Source organism: Nicotiana tomentosiformis, chromosome 2, assembly GCF_000390325.3.
Source record: "Nicotiana tomentosiformis chromosome 2, ASM39032v3, whole genome shotgun sequence".
In the NCBI taxonomy this organism is placed as follows: Eukaryota; Viridiplantae; Streptophyta; class Magnoliopsida; order Solanales; family Solanaceae; genus Nicotiana; species Nicotiana tomentosiformis.
In genome coordinates this window covers 123,061,957-123,083,588 of record NC_090813.1, presented here as the reverse complement: position 1 = coordinate 123,083,588, position 21,632 = coordinate 123,061,957, and the positions used below count along the sequence as shown (strand labels likewise).

Below are 21,632 nucleotides of genomic sequence, written 5' to 3'. Positions count from 1 at the left end.
ATGCAGTCCGCAATTTAATTGTGCGGGCGAAGATCACCTTTTGTTGTAGCAACCAACAATTTTTGGTCCGCATAATACATTTGCGGTCCGCACTCCTTTTCACACTCAGCCAATTTTTTGGGCATAATTCCTGTAAAGAACACTCATTCCTGCAACATACTTCAAAACCAGCTAGCACCAAAATAACACCTAACTACAAATGATGAAAAGGAAAGAAAAAGGAACATGGGTTGCTTCCCAAGAAGTACCTGATTTAACATCGTGACACGACGCAGATTACCATCATTTGAAATGAATCACCGCCACAACGTGGCCATCACAAACTTTTCCCAGATAGTGCTTTACCCGGTGACCATTGACTTGGAATACCTCATCATTTTTGTTCTTCAAGTCTAATTCACCAAATGGTGTCACACCCACGACTTCAAACGAGCCACTCCATTTAGACTTTAACTTCCCGGGAAACATCCTCAACCGTGAGTTGAACAACAATAAAAGATCACCCTCTTTGAACTCCCTATTCTGAATGTATTTGTCATGGAGGTATTTCATCTTCTCTTTGTACAAGGACGAACTTGGATAGGCATGGTACCAGAACTCATCCAATTCATTCAAATGTGCAACCCGCAAGTTAGCAGCTGCATCCGAATCAAGATTCAATTTCTTTAAAGGCCACATGGCCTTGTGCTCAAGTTCCACCGGAAGATAACAAGCTTTGCCAAACACCAACCAGTATGGAGACATCCTAGTAGTTTTTAAAGCAGTATGATAATCCCATAGTGCATCATCAAGCTTCTTTGACCAATCCGTCCGGTTAGCATTCACTGTTTTTGACAAGATACTTTTTATCTCCCGGTTGGAGACTTCCACTTGACCGCTAGCTTATGGATGATAGGGAGTCGTAACTTTATGAGTGACACCATACTTTCTAAGCAAAGTGTCAAAAGCCTTGTTGCCAAAATGCGACCTCCATCGCTTATGATAACCCGCAGAGTACCAAATCTTGTGAAAATATTCTTCTTCAAGAATGCCACCACACTTCTCGCTTCATTGTTGGGTAGAGCAATGGCCTTAGCCCATTTAGATACATAATCAACTGCGACCAAGATGTAGGTGTTTCCACAAGAACTCACAAAAGGGCCCATGAAGTCAATACCCCACACATCAAAGATATCAATCTCCAAAATGGTACTGAGAGGCATTTCATTCTTCTTCGAGATTCCCCCGGCACGTTGACATTCATCACATTTTTTCACCACATCACTTGCATCTTTGTAAAGAGTTGGCCAATAGAAACCGCAACTTAGCACTTTGGCCGCCGTTCTTGCTCCGCCATGGTGACTACCAAAAGGCGAAGAATGACATGTCTCAAGTATAAAATTTTGCTCTTTGTCCGGCACACATCTTCTAATTACCCCATCCGTGCAAATCCGGAAAAGTTATGGGTCGTCCCAATAATAATCTTGACAATCTTGTTTAAGATTCTTCCTTTGATTTGAAGAGAACTCATCCGGGATGATTCCATATACAAGGAAGTTTGCTAGATCCGTGAACCACAACACCTACTTCATTAAGACAGTCAAGAGTTGCTCATCGGGGAAGGAGTCATTGATTTCGAGTCCATCATGCGGCCTCCCCTCATCCTTCAAACGAGAAAAGTGGTCCGCCACTTGATTTTTACTCCCTTTTCGATCTTGGATGTCAATATCAAACTCTTGAAACACTATCACCCATCTCATCAATTGAGCTTTTGAATATTTCTCGCTCAAAAGATAGCGAAATACCGCATGATCCGTATGAACAATAACCTTTGCACCTATCAAGTATAGGCGGAACTTCTCAATTGCAAACACAATGGCAAGGAGATATTTCTCTGTAATGGTGTAATTGAGTTGGGCATCATTCATGGTCTTACTAACATAGTAGACCAGATGAAAAATCTTGTTGATGCATTGCCCCAAAACTGCTCCAACCGCTATATCACTAGCATCGCACATGAGCTCAAAAGGAATACTCCAATTAGGAGCGGGGATAATGGGAATGGTTGTCAACTTGCACTTTAGCAATTCAAAGGCTCTCATGCAATCATCATTGAAGTGAATCTTAGCATCTTTATCTTAGAGATTGCACAACGGGTTCACCACTTTAGAAAAGTCCTTTATGAAACGCCGGTAGAACCCCGCGTGACCTAAGAAACTTCGCACGCCTTTCACTGAAGTTGGGGGTGAAAGTTTAGAAATCACCTCTATCTTTGCCTTGTCAACCTCTATGCCATTCTTTGAAAGTTTGTGGCCAAGGACAATGCCTTCCTCGACCATGAAATGACATTTCTCCCAACTTAGCACCAAGTTTGTTTATTCATACTTTGCCAATACTCTATCCAAATTTGCCAAGCAATCATCAAAAGAATCTCCGACTACTGAGAAGTCATCCATGAATACCTCAAGGTAGTCCTCTACCATATCCATAAAGATCGCCATCATACACCTTTGAAAAGTTACCGGTGCATTACATAAGCCCAAATGGCATCCGCTTGAAATCGAAAGTACCATAGGGACATGTGAAAGTTATTTTCTCTTGATCTTCCGAAACAATAAGGATTTGGTTGTAGCCCGAATATCCATCTAGAAATCAATAGAAAGCACCTTCGGCCAACCTATCAAACATTTGGTCAAGGAAGAGAAGTGGAAAATGATCCTTCCTCGTGACTTTGTTTAGCTTGCGATAGTCCATACACACTCTCCACCCGGTCACCGTTTTTGTGGGAATCAACTAATTCTTGTCATTGGTGACCACTGCCATGCCCCCTTCTTTGGGACACATTGCACCGAAGAAGTCCACGAACTATCGAAAATGTGGTAGACAACCCCGGTATTCAACCACTTGATAATCTCCTTTTTGACCACGTCTTGCATAGCTTCATTAAGTCTCCTTTGGTGTTCAATAGATGGTTTGGCATCTTCCTCCAAGTTAATCTTGTGCATGCAAAATGCAAGTCTTATTCCCGAAATATCCGCCAAAGTCAACCCAATAGCCTTCTTCCTCTTGTGGAGAACTGCTAATGTAGAGTCAACCTGCACGTTAGTCAAACAAGAGTAAAGAATAACCGGTAAAGTAGAGCAAGGACCAAGAAATTCATACCTAAGACGTGGAGGCAATGACTTCAACTCCAAGGCAGGAGGCTTTTCAATTTAAGGCTTTGTAGGAGGAGTTTTCCTATTTTCAAGATCCAAGAAAAGTTTTCGTGGCGTACAGTTGTACGATCCCATTCCTTGTAAAGAATTCACACATTCCATGAAGCCATCAATTTCGTCATCATAAAAGTTGAGCAAGACGGCCTCCAACATAACACCCACATTAATCGTGGAACTTGTATCATCAATAATCACATCGGTCACCAAGTCCACCAAAAACCACACTTCATTGCTATTTGGTTGCCGCATAGATTAGCACACGTGGAACACCACCTTTTCATCACCCACCCGGAAAGTGAGTTCTCCAGCTTCCACATCAACAAGAGCCTTCCACATAGCAAGGAAAAGTATTCCAAGAATAATTGTCACCTCATAGTCCACTTCACAATCAAGAATAACAAAATCTGTCGGAAGAATGAACTTATCAACACGAACCAATACATCTTCAATCACTCCCAACGGTCTCTTCATAGTACAATCGGCCATTTGTAATCTCATAAATATGGGTCTTGGTTGCCCAATTCCTAAAGTCTTGAAAATTGAATAGGGCATTAAATTGATACTCACCCCAAGATCACAAAGAGCTTTAGTAAACTCAGCACTTCCAATGGTACAAGGGATTGTGAAAGCACCGGGATTTTCCAATTTAGGAGCCATCAAATGCATAATTGTACTCACTTGATGAGTGACTTTGATAGTTTCAAAATTCATCGACCGCTTCTTTGTCACCAAATCCTTCATAAACTTTGTATAACCGGGTATTTGCCCCAAGGCTTCAACATGTTCTCAATACGACCTATTTCATTGTTGGAAGAACTAGGACCATGGGAAGGATAAGGAGGTGGGTTGCTCGGTTGTTGATACATCAGGGGCCTTTGAAAACCTGACCCCCTATTTCCTTGATTATTATGCCACCCACCTTGATTGTTACCTCCCCAATTGCCTTGGTTATTGTTTTTATTTCTGTTCACTTGATTATTGCCTCCACTCCAATTGCCTTGATTGTTTTTGTTATTCCAATTGCTTTGATTATTTCCACCACTCCGATTACCTTGATTGAGAGAATTCCAATTTCCTTGATTGTTTTGAGGTCTCCATTATTGTTGGCTTGGGCCTTAGAAGTTGTTTCTTTTCCCTTGAAAGTTTTTCACATATTGGACCTCTTCTTCTTGGGCATTGTAGGAATCCTCTTGCCCAAACCCACTATCTTCTTGCACAAAATTTTCTACTCTTTGTTGCACTTGCGGACCCTTTGTTCTCCATTTATTCACCATCATACTTACTCCCTCCATTGCATTGACTTGCCTCGGGTTTTGCACTTGTTGAAGTTGAGCCTTTGCCAATTGGTTCATGGTGGTGGTCAACTCAGCTATGGCTTGCCCATGGTCATGCAATTCTTTGTGAAGGTGAATCACATTGGGATCACCCTGTGAAACATTAGCACGAGATTGCCATGCCGATGAAGTATCTGATATCTCATCGAAAATATCACACGCCTCCGCATAAGGGGTAGTCATGAAGTTCCCACCGGCAAGTTGATTCACTACACATTGGTTGGTTGTATTGATCCCCCAATAGAAAGTTTGTTGAATCATGTTCTCCGTCATATCATTGTTGGGACACTCTTCCACCATTGTTCTATATCTTTCCCATATCTCGTGTAGTGGTTCATTGGGCTCTTGATTGAGTGCTAGAATTTCATCCCGAAGAATAGCCATGTGCCCGGGAGAGAAGTACTTAGAAATAAATTTCTCCGCTAGTTCATCCCAAATATGAATGGAATGATTTGGCAAACGTTCCAACCAATCAAAAGCTTTCCCCCATAGAGAGAATGAAAAAAGCCTTAGCCTCAAAGCATCTTCAGAGCCATTAGTTTGTTTAATCCCCCAATAAGTATCTACGAACCCCTTCAAGTGTTTGTATGCATTTTGACTGGTGCACCGGTGAAAAACCCCTGTTGCTCGAGAAAAGTGAGCATCACGTTGGTTATTTGAAAGTTGCCCGCCCTAATACGGTGAGGGACTATAGCACTTGCATACCCTTTATTCGGCAACACCCGGTGTGGAGCCCATCTTGGTGGAGGTGGGGGTAGAGTGGGTACATTGTCATGAGGTGCTCAACCTCGTATATTTGCTTGAGGTTCAAGAGGGACCTCATCTATTTGATCATCCTCAACGTCCACATCCCCCAAAGCTATGTTTCTGAACTCACGTTTTCCATGATTGCACCTATGATTCTCAACACGTTAGTAACAAGGAAGGAAAATAAGATATTTCAAAAACACACCTAAATATATAGTTAACACCCTTTTTTAACTCCTCGGCAACGGCACCAAAATTGATCTCTTCGTAATTTCATACCTCAATTCAAGGTTATGAAACAGTCGATCGTAATAGTAGTACCCAACAAGAGTCGGGTTCGATTTCCATAGGGACTTATAAATGCGTGTTAGGCGTATATATTGTAGTACGTGAGTGTGGACTACCCCAATTTACACTTTCACAAATTAGGGTTGATTCTATGTCGAAGTTAAACTAAGATTGCAAAGTTAAGAAGTAAAACTAAGAGAATTATTTTTGTTATTTTTCAAGTTTTATAAAAAGTCTAGGGCTATGACCATCACCTAGGTGTTTTCCTAATGGGATATAAACCTTAATGCTTGTTTTATTGATCGGTGTGTATTGTAGCTATCAACTCTCAATTACCCACTCAACACCTCTTGGCCAGAGAGTGATTTTGCCAAATTTGGCTTTCTCAAGTCCAAATGGGTATTGCACGAAACGGTTGATAAAAGCTCAAGTCGGGTTATTACTATATCTTGGTTGAACCCTTTGATTGGGATTATCAATCTCTTGATTGACCTAATTTCTTGTTAGTCAAGTTTTCATAGACTAAATCTCTCTTTCTCAAGTAGGGACTAAGTCAATTAAGCATGAACTAATATTTGCAACCATTAATTCCACAAATTAAAGCATAAAAAGGCTAAATAATAAACACCCAACCATAAACAAGAACTAAGTTAAACACCCATAAGGTTTACACACTAGGGCACATCCCTAGTAAAAATCTAGCTACTCATGCTTGGAATTGAAGATATAGAAGAAGAAATGATAAATAAACTCATATTGTGATATCAAAATGATAAAATCCATGTTAAAATATCCCAAAATATGAAAAACTAATAAAAGAAGTAAAGAGAAACGGCTGTTGTAGTTGCTGATGTCAAACTCTTCTATTTATAGAAAGCTGACAATTTCGGACAAAAGTGGCCTTTAGGAGTTTTTGCGGCCGCACAATTCCATGTGTGGTCTGCAGATTTCTTCAACTTGTCAGGACTTGGAGGTCTATGGCCGCAGAATTCTGATATGCGGTCGCAAGGCATTTTTTCTGCGATTCGCATATTTGTAACTGCAGTCGCAGTTTTGGTTCTGCGGTCCGCACTTTTACTTCTGCGGCCGCAAGCCACTTCTTCTGTGGCCGCACAATTCTTGTACAGTCCGCACTTCTGAGGGACTTGGAACTTGGGAATTTGGACATTCTCTGAACTTTGTTCCTAGCCCAGCTTTTGCGACCGCACAATTCATGTGTGGTATGCACTTTGCACAAAAAGGTTGCTAGACTTTCCTTCATCATCTACGGCCGCAGATGAAATTCTGCGGTTCGCACTTTGTGAGCTTCTATGCCTTTTATTGCCTTGAGTGTAGATTACTCCTTTTTGAGTTGGATATCATCTCGGGAGTCCATCTTCCAATATTCATGCAGTTTAGCATATTTTATTAGTTTCGAGAACATAATTCAATGCTTTTAGACTAAAACTAAAGCCAAAATGTACTAATAAGTAGTCAAAATCCCCACTTATCAGCCTCCCCGATTTGAGAAAGATCAACCTCGCCCCCCTTCTAGTTCGGAGGACCCTTGCCCTTCGAGTTGTTGTGGCACGCTGGCCACTAGATAGAAGGCTTCTCCTCCCCCCTCGGAATCATCCCTCAATAGATAGAGTGAGTCCGGAGACGGTGCCCAAGCACTGGTGCTTTCCTTGGGTTTTCGCGCCAATATTTTCCTTGGCCTCTTTTTCTCAGGGTTCGGAGAACTGGGAGCCCCTTTCATTTTCTTCTCTTTATCCTATCCCGGAGCAGGGGACTCAGTGGGGAAATCATCACTATCGGATGGAGGCCTCATTGTAACGTCTTTTGATAAAACTTGCAAAAGGAAATAGAACAAAATTAGAACATAGTAGTGCAAACGAGAAACCAATTATCGGTTACGAAAAGGATCTCACCATGGGAACGGGCCTCCCATAAACCCTTTGAAAGATTGCGCCACGAGCACTCGGAATAGGACCTTTGGGATACGAGGCCCTCGACCCACTCCTTGAGTCGAGGAAATGCGTCCGAGATCCAAGCAATAGCTGTGACACCACAGAACACCGATGAAGAGAGAAAAATCAATTAAATAAAACTTGAAAGCAAGAGCATACTTATGTGACATGTTCCACTTTTTAGGGAATGACATTTGCTCGACTGGGATCAAATTCGAAGTCTTTACTCGGACGAATCGGCCTAGCCAGCCTCGATCCCGATCTTCATCTATGCTCGAGAATGGGGCCTGACTAGCCTGACGGGCGAGCTTGATCAGTCCTCCTCGATAGAGTCAGGGACTGTATAGGCGCATAATATGATCGATGGTGAAAGGGTATCCTTCGATCTTGCTTACGAAAAAACGAAGGAGGATTATGATCCTCAAGAAAGAAGGATGAATTTGACCAAGGGTCACATTGTATATTTTATAAAAATCAATGATGACCGGGTCTAAAAGACCCAGCGTGAAGGGATAAGTGTAAACACATAAAAACCCTACATGTTTCGTCGAGTTTAGGGACCACTACATGTTTGTTAGACCAGTTGCAATCCTTTTTCACCTCAGAGGGAACATCTTCGGTGATCGAACAGATACACCTCGAGACCTCCTCACATCGACGTGGTACCAGGAAGGGCTTTTCGATTTTGAAATTAGCATTGATCGGGCACCCCCCCGGGGATGAACATTTTACGAAGAGGTTTCAGTGTCGGTTCCTCAGCAACAACAGACGAAACATTTCTCTCAACAACTAGTCGTGAAGCAGAGAGAGTTTCTTTTTGGGGAACAGATTTTGAAGTCTTCTCCATTTCTGTAAAAAAAAGGAAGAGAAGTAAAGGAAAAAAGGTTTAAGTGAAAAATAATGGATGATTGGCAAATGAAGAACTCTTATGCAAAATCTCAGAAAGCTAGAATAAAAGAGCTTAGAAGTGTTGAAATATCTTAGATACGAGGGCAGAAGGTTTGGATGTAAAGTTTGAATGAACAAAGGAAGAGGTATTTATCATTTTTCAAGCGATAATTCACATCTGGGAGTGGCCGACCAGCGACTGACAAACATTTAATGCCTTAAAAACTAGACCGACGAGATGTTTCAACTATTTTTGTCACTTACATCATGATTTATCGAAGTGATAATTGGGAGCTCATATCGTTTCTCACCATTTACTCTCCGAAAAATGAGGGGACTTTACGTCATGATTTTTGTCGCTTACGTCATAATATATCGAACTTAGAATCGGGAGCTCATATCGTTTCTCGTCATTTACTCTACGAAAAATGGGGGGACTATCTGTATACGGGTAAAATCAAACTTGAGATTTGACCGAGCATCCAGCACAACAGTTTGGGATCAAGAGATGGTGATGAAATCTCGGAGATTGGTTCCTGCCTTACCAGATTAGTCACCAGAACCACCAGACTTGCCTTCGAGTTTACCGAGGTCATAACCGGTCTTGGTTATAACGGTCTCGAGGAACATATTGCCAGCTTATCCGACAAGGGTCCGAAATTCCCGTAACTAACAGGACATTACGGCGGAAATCACGAAACATAGCAAAAAAGGGACCAACGGTCAACAAATCAAGGACATTTTTACCTTTTATGGAATAATAGAATAATACCTTAAAAGTAGGTTCCTATAAATATATAAAGGGGGCTCATAACTCATGAAGGACATTGTAACATACATTCATACTCAATACATTACCGCTACTCTTTAAGTTCTGATCCTTTGGTGTTTTGTTGTTGATCAAAGTACATTCAGCTCAAGGGCAGTCAACTTTCCTAGGCTGATATTATCCAATTCGTGTGGTTTGCTGTTAATTTATCGTTATTTATTTCAATTGCAATCTAATTTATCATTCAAGTATCAAATTAATCTGCATACACTTAAAATCACTAACAAATTCAATTGGCATCCGATTTTGAGGGTAAACACAAGAATTGACTATCAGGACTATAAAAGAAATGGGATATTGTGGATAGCAGGACGCTTGCAAATTTGTGCATGACCGCGGGACTAGATTAAGATAGTTGAAAGTTATGTGTTGATATTATTGAGATTATATATGAGTAAATGATCAAAAGATTCTGTATGTATAGGTTCGTTTTCTTCGCCTTGCTTTTCCCTCTTTCTGTTATTCTCAGTTGCATCAACTATGTAAAATTATGTTGCCTAGCTGGTGAATTTTGGTTTAGTTTGGCTGTAGCTCATGTTTTGTGTGTGGGTTCTATACGGTCAAAATCGGTTTCGACCTTCATATGATTAGTCAAGATTGGAACATAATGGACCGAAGGTCATCTTCATAATATCGAGATAAGATCTGAAGCCAGGGTACCGAGCTCAAATTTCTGGGACCGATCGAATACTTAGTGCTCAAAGTCATTACCAAACTCGAGTCCAAATCGAACTATGATGTGAAGAGGTATCAACGAGCTTAAGAGCCAGAGACCGATCAATATTGAGCCCGAGTCGATACCGAGACTCGAGTTAATATCAAGCTCTAAATATGGAAATCGACCAATACCAAATCCGATCAAGATCGAGCTAAGAGACAAGAGCCGTTACGGCCACACTAAGGGAGAGAATCTCGACGGGAATTAGGGAAAAAACTAATCTATCATGGGATCCCCACTATGTATTTTTAATTATATCTAAAGTAGGATCCATCTACTATAAGAGGGATGGTTACTATTTCTGGAGGCAGATCGAACATTAAGGAATTCTCAGAGATTATCCTTTTGTGAGTTTTATGCATTGATTCATCTTACTTGTTCATAAATCATTTTTTACTCAGTTTGGTTTGTATTTCATTCCTTTTTTACAGCCAATATTCGATATTTTTCTACTTACTTTTCCGATTTGTACCAAGCTACACCACGTATCATTAGAACTACGTATAAATTCAACTCTATCCGTTTTTCGGATAAACATGGGTAAAACTGCAATAATTGTAATTTGTATAAATTAGTTGTCGTTGGTCTGATTTATAACTCTTATTAATTCTTCGTTAAACAAACAAAATAAGTCATAAATTACTTTACCAAAATAAATCCAATTAAGCATGAAATGCAAATACATGGAAAAGGTCTTCAAACCATTTTATCAAAGCTATTGGGAATCGGTAAAGAGATAAACATCAAAATACAACAAAAGACAGCTCGTTCAAATTTAAACCTTTGATCTTGCAGTTAATTCAAGAATGAGCTCGTTCAATGCTTGCCATGATGATCCCCCTTCTTTGACGAAATTAATAGCTGCTTCGCCAATCTCCGGTGAAACCAAAATAGGGCAAATAACTAACAACGCAATAAGAACAATCGCTTTTACACCAGGTTAATTCAAGAATTTCTACGAGGTACCAAAACTCAAAATCACAAATCATGGGTCACAATTCGTAAACCCTAATCACTTGGCATCTTGTGCTAACAGTATAATTCGTAACAGCACAAGCTACTCATGTGCCAAGAGAGTGACAATATCTAATATCCGCACAGACCACTCATGTACCAACAATAACAATGACTCTTGACTGTACGGACCACTCACGTGCCAACATGATTACTCTCGCACAAAAGGCAAGTACACGGGAGTACATGTAAATGGTCAATAACATCATATTTCTTCTTCTTAAACCGATGTGGGTGATTTATTTACGTGTATGCTTGTGCAAGTGTTCTACGACAATTCAAGTCAACAAGTAAGAGTAGGGACAATGAATAACACATAAGAAACGACCACCACAAAATTTATACGGTAAAACTCACACAGGTTAGGCACACAACTACACAAATAACAACAATAACAATGCCCCCAGGCCTTCACAAGTCGTCACAAATCATTCCCCGACATAGCCCACCTTGTCACGCCACATGCTTAATAATAAAGTAAAAGCCCACCTTGTCTCACCGCACACACACAATAATTTTCCCACCCTGTCTCATCACATGCGCAAACCCAAATATATAGCCCGCCTTTCCATGCCGCATGTACACATATCAATAGTAACAACAACACAGACGACTCATGTGCGAACACCCCAACAATCCTCATAACAATACCACGTGTGTCAAAAAATAACAACACAATAAAATGACTTTTAAAACTTGTGCCCATATGCCAGATCATTTTCTCAAAACAATTTCAATACCACAACCACTCATAGCTATCTGCTCAACAATACTGAGTACAACAACAACAACAATAACAATAACACGAGAATACGAAAAGTAAATCAATACAAGAACTTCAGAACACAAAGAAACAGAAGAACAAGCTCACAAAGAAAGATACAACAGGGAATAATGGTCTCAACAAGAATAGCTCAACACGAGAGAGGTAATATGTAATAATGATTCCACAAAAGTACAATTCTACGATAAGAGAGATAACATGAATCAATGACCACAAATAAGAATACGCTAACAATGAAAAGGATAACAAACTTTAATTAGGGTTGAGCAATTATAGAATAGATAATAATAACTTCAATTAGGGTTAAGAAATATAGAAAAGATAGCATGACAATAAAAGAGACAACAACTTCAGTTAAGGCACATAAAAGTTAAATTGGCAATAAGGGTAGAACATGAATCAATTAATTCCAAATAAGACATGTAAGGGTGAATTTACTATATGTAGGGTTTAACATGACAAAACAACTTCATATCTAATGAACATAAGAACCTAAGAGCCCTAAATGGCCAAATTTCCACAATTAAGCCCGAGTACGTACTCGTCACCATGCGTACACGACCTTCACATAATACAATTAGCAAAAATGACTCAAATCCTATGGGGTAGTTCCCCCACACAAAGGTAGACAGGATACTTACCTCAAAGAAGTTAGACCGATACTCTAAAATGACCTTCTCGAGTGAAACAAACCTCCGAATGGCTCAGATCTAGCCAAAATAACTTTAAATCATAAATAAAACTCATAGGAAACAATTTTGAATAATAAAGTTTCGATCTTTAATAAATAACTAAAGGGTCAACCCAAAAGTCAACCCCCAAGCCCGCACCTCGGAACCCGATAAAATTCATAAAACCCGAATGCCATTCCGATACGTGTCCAACCATACCAAAATTATCAATTTCCAGTATCGAATCGCCCATCAAATCCTCATTTTACATTTTGAAAGATTTTTATAAATTTTTTCCTAAATTCCCAACTTAATTCACTAATTAAATGATGAAAATAACAATTGGATTCATGAAATATAATAATATTTGGGTAAAGAACGCTTACCCCAATGAACTGCTTGAAAAACCCACAAAACATCTCCCAAAACCGAGGTCTCTAGCTCAAAGATGAAAAAATGGACAAAACTGGAGTCGTCTTCACACAATTCAACCTACGGTCAATTCCTATGACTCAAAACTTCCGAGATTAGAATTTCCCATCTGAATCAATTTTTAACTTCCCGAAATTCGATTCCGACTATGCGTACAAGTCATAAAACATGAAGTGAAACTACTCAAGGCCTCAAACCGCCGAACTACGCGCTAGGGCTCAAAATAATCTGTCGGGTCGTTACATTCTCTCCTACTTAAACATACGTTCATCCTCGAACGTGCTAAGGACTGCTCCGGAGTTGTCCAAAATCACTGTCTAACACTTCGTGCACCTACCCGTGACACCACGACCTAGTTGAACACATTAAGTCGAGCCAGACTGAAGATCATCCCTATAACCTTAGCTAAAAAAGCTTGAGAACCAAATTCCAACATCCGAAATTTCTCAACAAGACCTGATTCTAACATTCGAACACCGTATCAATCACCACACGCTGTACCAAAACATGATCATGCACCTATGCTGAAATCACACCATGCACCACATAAGTCGATTGGCCATAATAACATACCCCGACCACAATATCTGAAATTTCACGAATCTGATGCCCACAATACACCTTATGATGCATATGAGTCCTATTCCAACTCTCGAAATACTGCCACGATGGAAGAGATGCGTAGAAACCATTAATCACCTGTCGAATGAACAAATCACGGAGTCTCTCTTCCTAACAAGGATCATCACCTCATTCTAAACTGAATAACGATATTTGCTCTTTAATATACCCTACATAAATATAGCTCTGATCGCACTAATCCCAGGTCCAATAACCTCGTCTCACCAAGTACAAGCTGCCCAGGCAATAAGCCATCTCAAACACTGCCCAAAATCTCATATGATGCCCACAATGCACCAACAAGCTACAAACTCGAATGTGATACATAAGAAAAACTAACTCTGGAAAAGAAAAAGCTACCAAGCGCGCGTAACAAATAAAACGGCTGAAGAGATGCTATGAACCTTTCAAAGAGAATGAGAAACAAATACACAAAATAAGTATAGGGGACCGTACTCAACATCTCACTGTTGCGGCGTGCAACCCGATACACATATGATACCGTTGCGGCGTGCAACCCGATCCAAACATGATACCATTGCGGCATGCAACCCGATCCATGTATGGTACCGCTGCAGCATGCAACCCGATCCACACATAACAATAAATAAGGATGTACCCATCAAGCCATAATGCTTATACCTACATAATATCGAATATTGTCCACAAGCATGCCAAGTGTGTAATACAAATCATAGGGAGAAGGATAGTGCCATACGCTACGAAGCCCAAGCACGACTAAGGTGCAATAAATGACCTGCATCTCGAGAGCCATCCTGCTCATATATTACCATAAGCTACACGGAGCCACAACACATGTACGAATAATCAAGTCGTCTCACGACCCACACGATACAATAGAGTATTACATGAAATAGCCGACTACGGGAGTAACATCCCATGCTCGAGGACCCTCCGTAAGCAATGCTATGACAAATGAACACATCCGACCTGACGTAGAGCGCATATTCACATTAGGCCCACCTGCGGACCTCAAATCGATTCTGATCATACCAAACCGGGCCAATAGCCTTTCCAGGATCCACAATGGCCCCATTCATGACACACACGAGTAGCCGTCCAGTATGGAACAACTCTTACGGTTCATAACCCGGGAAAAGAGCGCATTCCAGGCATAAACTCTCACATTATCGATAGTACCAAAATTCTCCATGACTAGCATGTCACACTTATACAGATTTCCCAGTGGGGTACGCTCCCACGACCTTTCGCCAGGTAGAAAAGTTTGTAAATCTATAACACCAACTGTACTAATTCTGTAAAGCAAATCAAGAATCTGAAAATCAATACACAAAGCCTCTTATACAGAACGCAGTACTCAGGTGACACTAAATAAAATGTCATCTTACTCTGAACATCCGAATATTTCCCGACTCATCCGAGCTCGTGACATTCTTATCAACACTGAACTGCAACCTTGATCCTCAACTTTCAAATTCCCATGGCGCTCACTGCACCTATCATGCCGCTACGCGAGAATACACGAATTCATCATGATCTTGAACTACCTGTAGAATGAAAACTAAATTGGCTAGAAACCTTTCACTTAGCTCATTTCAGAAGAGCCAATGCAACACGCAACTGAATTCTGAAACCATAGGAAAATACAAACCACAAGACGCGATCTCAAGCGGCGTGACTCCTCCAGAATCCACTCACACAATAAGGTTATTTGAATCAAATACCTCCCAAATCAATCAAGTTATGGTGGTTGTCAGGCCCGCATACACAACCACAAACCACACGTATAACTTCACACACCGAAGGAACTGATCATTGCCACAATCATGCCAGTTCAACCATTACTAATTGACCTAACTTCTTTCAATTTACTCTTAACATGTCTTGGAAATAATAATAGTTCCATTCACAACATAACAAACTTAATCTGCACATATCACGAGTGGCCCGAATCGTGATACCACATCGTCTCAATACCCATAAATTATCTCATACCCTTATCAAGCGCACAACAACATCTCCAACTGGTACACCCAATCTGCAAGACCTTCAGCGGATCTGAAGCTATTTCTTCCTTTCCTCCAATACTGCTCTGCATGCCCGATGATAACATAGAACATTCCAAGTCCTTAGGCACTGTACTTAATTTCTTGAATCCACTAGGACTGATGTTGAGATCCCGTATATAACCAAACTTCAATGCTCTTCTAGCACATGCACACCCTCTCAAAGAATCAACCGACGAAAAGTTATAAGGCAAAATATAGTGCCCATTTATCAAGTTCTTTGCTCGAATTACCCCTCATATTTTCTTTCCCCAGTCATAATAACTCACCAATACATTGATAACCAGAAACCGCACAAGCAGACAACAACGGGATCCGATCATAGACGGTAGGGCTCCCCCCACTTAGATTTAAGCTACAGTTTATAAACCTAGAGCCCACAAAGATTTCCCCTTCTCAATTACTATGATCTCGCACCGTCAACCCGCCAAATTGCTTGTATTTCCTTATATAACTTTTCATGTACCTTCCGAATTATCAGCCATAATTGTATACTCAACCTTCTTCTTCGTAGTAAGTAAAACTCTTCATAGAGGTTTCATCAAAATCATACAACCGTTGACCTGTCCATAGGAGATAGTGCACCTGTGGAATTCCATACCGACATCCTCCAACGACGCTGCACTAGGTACAACTACCACAAAATCAGTAAACCCTTCTGGGCCCGTGCTCATCGACCGACTGTACAAGTTCGTTCATTTCCCATTGATATCGACTGAAAGTCTGACAATACATTCCTACCTCAAAGTCTTGTTGCATCTCAACGATAATCAAGTTTTCACAACCCTCTTCATTCCAAGAAAACTCATTTCTGCCATATTCAATGTTCCTCAATACAATAGCCACCATCCCAATAAAATCTGTAGACCTAGTCACTTTTCCACCATGATTCCCTAAATCGCTCAAAACTCTCTCAAGGCACGCGACTATCCAATCACAAAATCCATATACTAATCTGCTACTCTTACTTCGATTAACCATCTCCTTTAAGAAACTTCTCGACCTCTACTTTTCATACTTGACCTATCAGTAATTCAACCACTATGAGACACTTCCGGCCATGTCCTCCCTCAAACTTCGCTGCCCAAATGTTACCTCAAATCAAATCCATACCTGTAGCACCGAAACTAATGAATTGCTACCAACTCTAAATCTCCTAGAAGATCGTCATTCTTGAGTCATCAACACAAGAAACACCGATTCAATTATGAAACTGCTACACTCTACCATCTCTGACAATCACTTCTTAGGCACCACTTCCCCAACATCCTGCCCTGAAGGAAAATCGAAGAAGACCATAACACCGGTGAAACTTAATGCGTTTAATAAGGACGACGACACCACATCACAAATGAGAATTCCACCACGCCTAAAAATATCAGTTCTCGTCGCTTCATCGACCAAGGGCTGAACATCCACAGTCCAATTGCCTTTCCTTTGCTGGAATTAGATGTTGAACCTCTAAATCATGCATTGAGAAATCCTCCTTTCAAGTCATTCACTACCTCGACACATAGACAAGCACCCTATCATTACAACAACGTTGTGCGATAACAATGTGTGAACATCATAGAAATCAATGCATAGTCTCAAAACCATAAGGAGTACAGATACTGAACTGAAATGACAGAACATCCTTCCGAAAGGCGAAGATAATAACCCACTCGAACACGTAAGGAAAATATCTTGCACCATATATGCAGTACCACTACAACTCCTCGATGCCCAATTGATAACAAGGGCTTCATGTCGGAGGAGACTGAGTAGGAAGGTAATAAAGGAATATGCCTCAAGGAATCAAATCACACGATGAGGAAATCAAGGAAGTGAAGCTTTTCCTAACAGTTCTATAGCCTCCCAAAGATAAGTACAAACGTCTCCGTACCGATCTGTGAGACTCTACTAAACCTGCTTGTGACTCATAACACCTATGAACCTAGAACAATGATACCAAGTTTTCAAGACCCTAATTTCCATCTGTAGGATGTTGTGATGGCACCTAATCTCTAAGACTAGGTAAGCCTAATAATTTGCAGAATAACTGAATATAAAACTGAACTCAAATCTCAACTTATTATATATAAATAGAAACTGCGATTCAAATAATTACAACTCCCAAAATCGTGTAGAAATACATCACACGCTTCTAAGAGAAAATACTAAGTGTCTCTATACATCAGAGTCTAAAGAGAATAAGGAAAACAACATAATAAGGATAGAGGGGGACTCTGAGGTCTGCGGACGCTAGCAGATATACCTTAAAGTCTTCACGTACGACTAGCTCACTGGTAACTGGTCTAGTAAGCAGTACCTGGATCTGCTCAAAAGATGTGCAGAAGTATAGTATGAGTACACCAAAATGGAACTCAGTAAGTGCCAAGCCTAACCTCGATAGAGTAGTGACGAGGTCAGGTCAGAGCCCTACTGGAATAAAAGGAAATCAACCAGAAATTATAATAATACAATGAAAACTCTGAGAAATGAATAACGAGAAATTACAGAGAGGTAACAACATAACAAATAAAGGTAAAAAATAGGGGATATCCCGAGGTACCGCCTCGTAGTCCCAAACATAAATACACAACAGAGGAATCTCCCGAGGTATCGCCTCGTAGTCCCAAAAGTAAATATGCAATATGGGATCTCCCGAGGTACCACCTCATAGTCCTAAAAGTAAATAAGCAACAGGGGATCTACTGAGGTCACGCCTCAAAGTCCCAAACGTAAATACACAACAGGGGGATCTCTCGAGGAACCGCCTCGTAGTCTCAAAAGTAAAGATACAACAGCGGATCTCCCGAGGTATCACCTCGTAGTCCCAAAAGTAAATATGCAACAGGTGATCTCCCGAGGTACCTCCTCGTAGTCTCAAATGTAAATACACAACAGGGGAAACTCCTGAGGTACCGCCTTATAGTCCCAAAAGTAAATACACAACTCATAACCTATGGAATAAAAAATTTACAGCAAGGAATCATACAGTTAAAGACTAAATACAAATCAAGGAAACAGATAATTCAACTAAGCTTGTTGCACAAATTGCAAGTAAGAGTTAATATACGTAGACATATGATACTAGGATAAACATGATAACTACACATGTTAAGTGTAACAACCCGGCCGGTCGATTTTGAGAATTTAAGTCCCGTTCGGTGGCATAAAGTCTTGATCAGCTTCGTATTATATGTATTGACTTGGATGCGTGGTCGAGTTCATTTATTGGATGATTCAGAGTCAAATCAGAAGAAGGATTCTAGTTTTAGGAGCTTAAGCGGTAAAAGTTGATCGGAATTTGACTTTTGTACAAACGAATCCGGAATTGGTTTTGGACGATTTCAATAGCTTCGTATGGTGATTTTGGAGTTAGGCGTGCGTCCAGATTTGGATTTGGAGGTCCGTAGGGTGATTTGAAGTATTTCGGCGAAAGTTGGAAAAGTTGAAGTTTTGAAGGTTAAGAGGTTTGACCAAGAGTTGAATTTGTCAATATCGGGGTTGAAATGCAATTCTAAGAGTTGGAACAGCTTCGTTATGTGATTTGGGACTTGCCTGCAAAATTTAACGTCATTCCGGGTTGATTTGATAGGTTTCCGGACGAGTTTTTGAAGTTGGAAGATTTGAAAGTTCATAAGTTTGATTCTTGTCGCGATTTGTAGTTTCAACATTGTTTTATGGGATCTGAGACCTCGAGCGATTTCGTGTTATATTATGCAACCTGTTGGTATGTTTAGACGGGGTCCCGGGGCCTCGGGTGAGTTTCGGATGGGCTACGGGCCATTTCCTCCTATTTTTGGACTGTTGTTTTCTGTCCTTTGGTGTTCTTAATCGCGTTTGCGTCACTTCCTCCATATTCGCGTAGTATAATTTTGGAGGATGAATTATTTGTTCTCCGCGTTCACATATATCCTTCAGCGATCATGAAAGCCTACCTTCCCCTTCCTCGCGTTCGCGTCCGCCCCACCATTTTCATGTAGTAAAAACTAGGAGCTGGGAGATGGTGACCATTTCCTCTACGCGTTTGCACTGTTCAATCCGCGAATGCGTAAGTGCGCTTTCCCCTCCTTCGCGTTCGCGTAGCCCAGTTCTTGGGCATATATTTTTCTTCTTCGTGAACGCACATGCTTATTCATAATCGTACAGCACCAATTTCGAGCAGTAGCCATTTCCTGTTCGCGATCGCAGCTCCTATTCCGCGATCACGATGTGCAAACACCTGGGAAGCACAATATATTTTCCAAATCGAGGGTTTGACCATTTTTATCATATCTTGACTTGTAGAGCTCATTTTTGAGCAATTCTTTGTGGGGTTTTCAAGCAAATCAATTGGGTAAGTGTTCTTCACCCAGAATTTATTATATTCCATGATCTTATCTTTATTTTTATCATTTAATAAGTGTTTTTGAGTGAGGAAAATGGGGATTTTTGAAGAAAAATCTCAAAATGAAAAATCATGTTTTGAGGGACGATTTGGTATCGGAATTTGATAATTTTAATATGGTTGAACTCGTATCAGAATGGGTGTTCGGGTTTTGTGAAATTTGTCGGGTTTCAAGGTGCGGACCCGGGGGTCAACTTTTGGGTCGATTTTTAGATTTTGATAAAGATTGAGGCTTTATGATCCGGAATAGTTTCTTATGAGTTTTATTTATGCTTTGAAGTTATTTTGGTTAGATTTGAGCCGTCTGGAGGCCATTTCACCCAAGAAGTTCATTTTTGATTATCAGTCTGTCTTCTTTGAGGTAAGTATCTTGCCTAACTTCGTGTGGGGGAACTACCCCTTAGGATTTGAGTCTCTATGCTAATTGTAGTCCGTGTACGCGAGGTGACGAGTACGTGATCGGACTTAACTGTGGAAAGTTGGCCTTTTAGGGTTCTTAGGTTCTTGTATTTACTGAATATGTAATTGTTTTGTTATGAATACATTTCTTAATTACTAGTTTCACCTTTACCTACTTTAATTAGAGTTAATTGCTTCATGATCCACTCTTGTTGTATATTTGATTCATTTATGCCTTAACTGAAATTGTTATCTCTTCTATTTTCATGTTATCTTTCCGCTAACTGCTTATCTTTATTTGAAGTTATAATTATCTCTTCTATAATTGTTCATCCTTAATTGAGACTATGATTATCATTTTGCTGCTTATCCTTAATTAAATTTGTTGTGTCTCTTTCGTAATTGCCTAACCTTAAAAAGAAGTTTAGATATCCTATATCTTAGGTGACTTGTCCTTATTTGGAATCATTCGGCTTGTGTTAGCTCCTTTGTTGTTGAATTGTACATTGCGGGCTGTTATTACATATTATTTCCTTCCTTGTTGAGTTGTTCTTATTATGACTAGCATTCCCTATTGTGACTATTCCTTGTGAACTTGTTCTTCCGTTTCTTTGAGTTCTAGAATTTCTGAGTTTATTTATTCATCGTACGCTTGTATTAGTGTTATTGTCGCTATTGTACTTGTTGTTGTGATGAACGAGGTTTCTGTCGTGCGGCTGTTATTGTGATGCACGAGGTTTTTGCCGCGCGGTAGTTGTTATGGGGTTGCATGAGGTTTCTGCTGTATTGATATTTTTACATGTGGCGTGATAAGGCGGGCTATATATATATATATATATATATATATATATATGTGGGTTGCGCATGTGGCGAGACAAGGTGGGAATATTATTATGCACGTGTGGCAAGACAAGGCGGGCATTCACTTTACTATTGTACACGTGGCGAGACAAAGTGGGCTGTGTCAGGGATTGATTTGTGATGACTTGTGATAGCTTGGGGGCATTCTTGTTGTTGATATTTGTGTAGTGGTGCACTTACCTGTGTGAGTTCTATCATATGGAAAATTGAGGGAAAACATTCTACATGCTTTCCATTTTTTTTCTATACTTACTAGCTTGCATATACTATGTTAGAACACTTGCACAAGCATACACGTAGTTAAGCACTCTTATCGGTTAAAAAGGATTCTTGATATTGTTGAGTATAGATATACATCCTTGTTTAATTGCCTTCTATGTGAGAATGGCTTTATTTGGCACATGAGTCATCAGTGCGTTTATAAGATTGTAATGAGAGCACAAGATGGTTAGTGTTAGGGTTCAGGAATTGGGACCCGTG

General features: G+C 40.2%; 1 protein-coding gene across 1 annotated transcript; it reads right to left on the bottom strand.

Annotated features, from left to right (window-relative positions):
• Positions 1-282: 282 nt before the first annotated feature.
• Positions 283-3,860, bottom strand: LOC138905531 (uncharacterized). The gene is made up of 6 exons (XM_070194055.1): positions 3,762-3,860; positions 3,483-3,614; positions 2,829-3,074; positions 1,567-2,057; positions 1,157-1,341; positions 283-824 (listed from the first exon to the last, which is right to left on the bottom strand). The coding sequence occupies exons 1-6, from the start codon at positions 3,858-3,860 to the stop codon at positions 283-285; spliced, it is 1,695 nt and encodes a 564-aa protein (XP_070050156.1).
• Between the last annotated feature and the right edge of the window lie 17,772 nt (positions 3,861-21,632).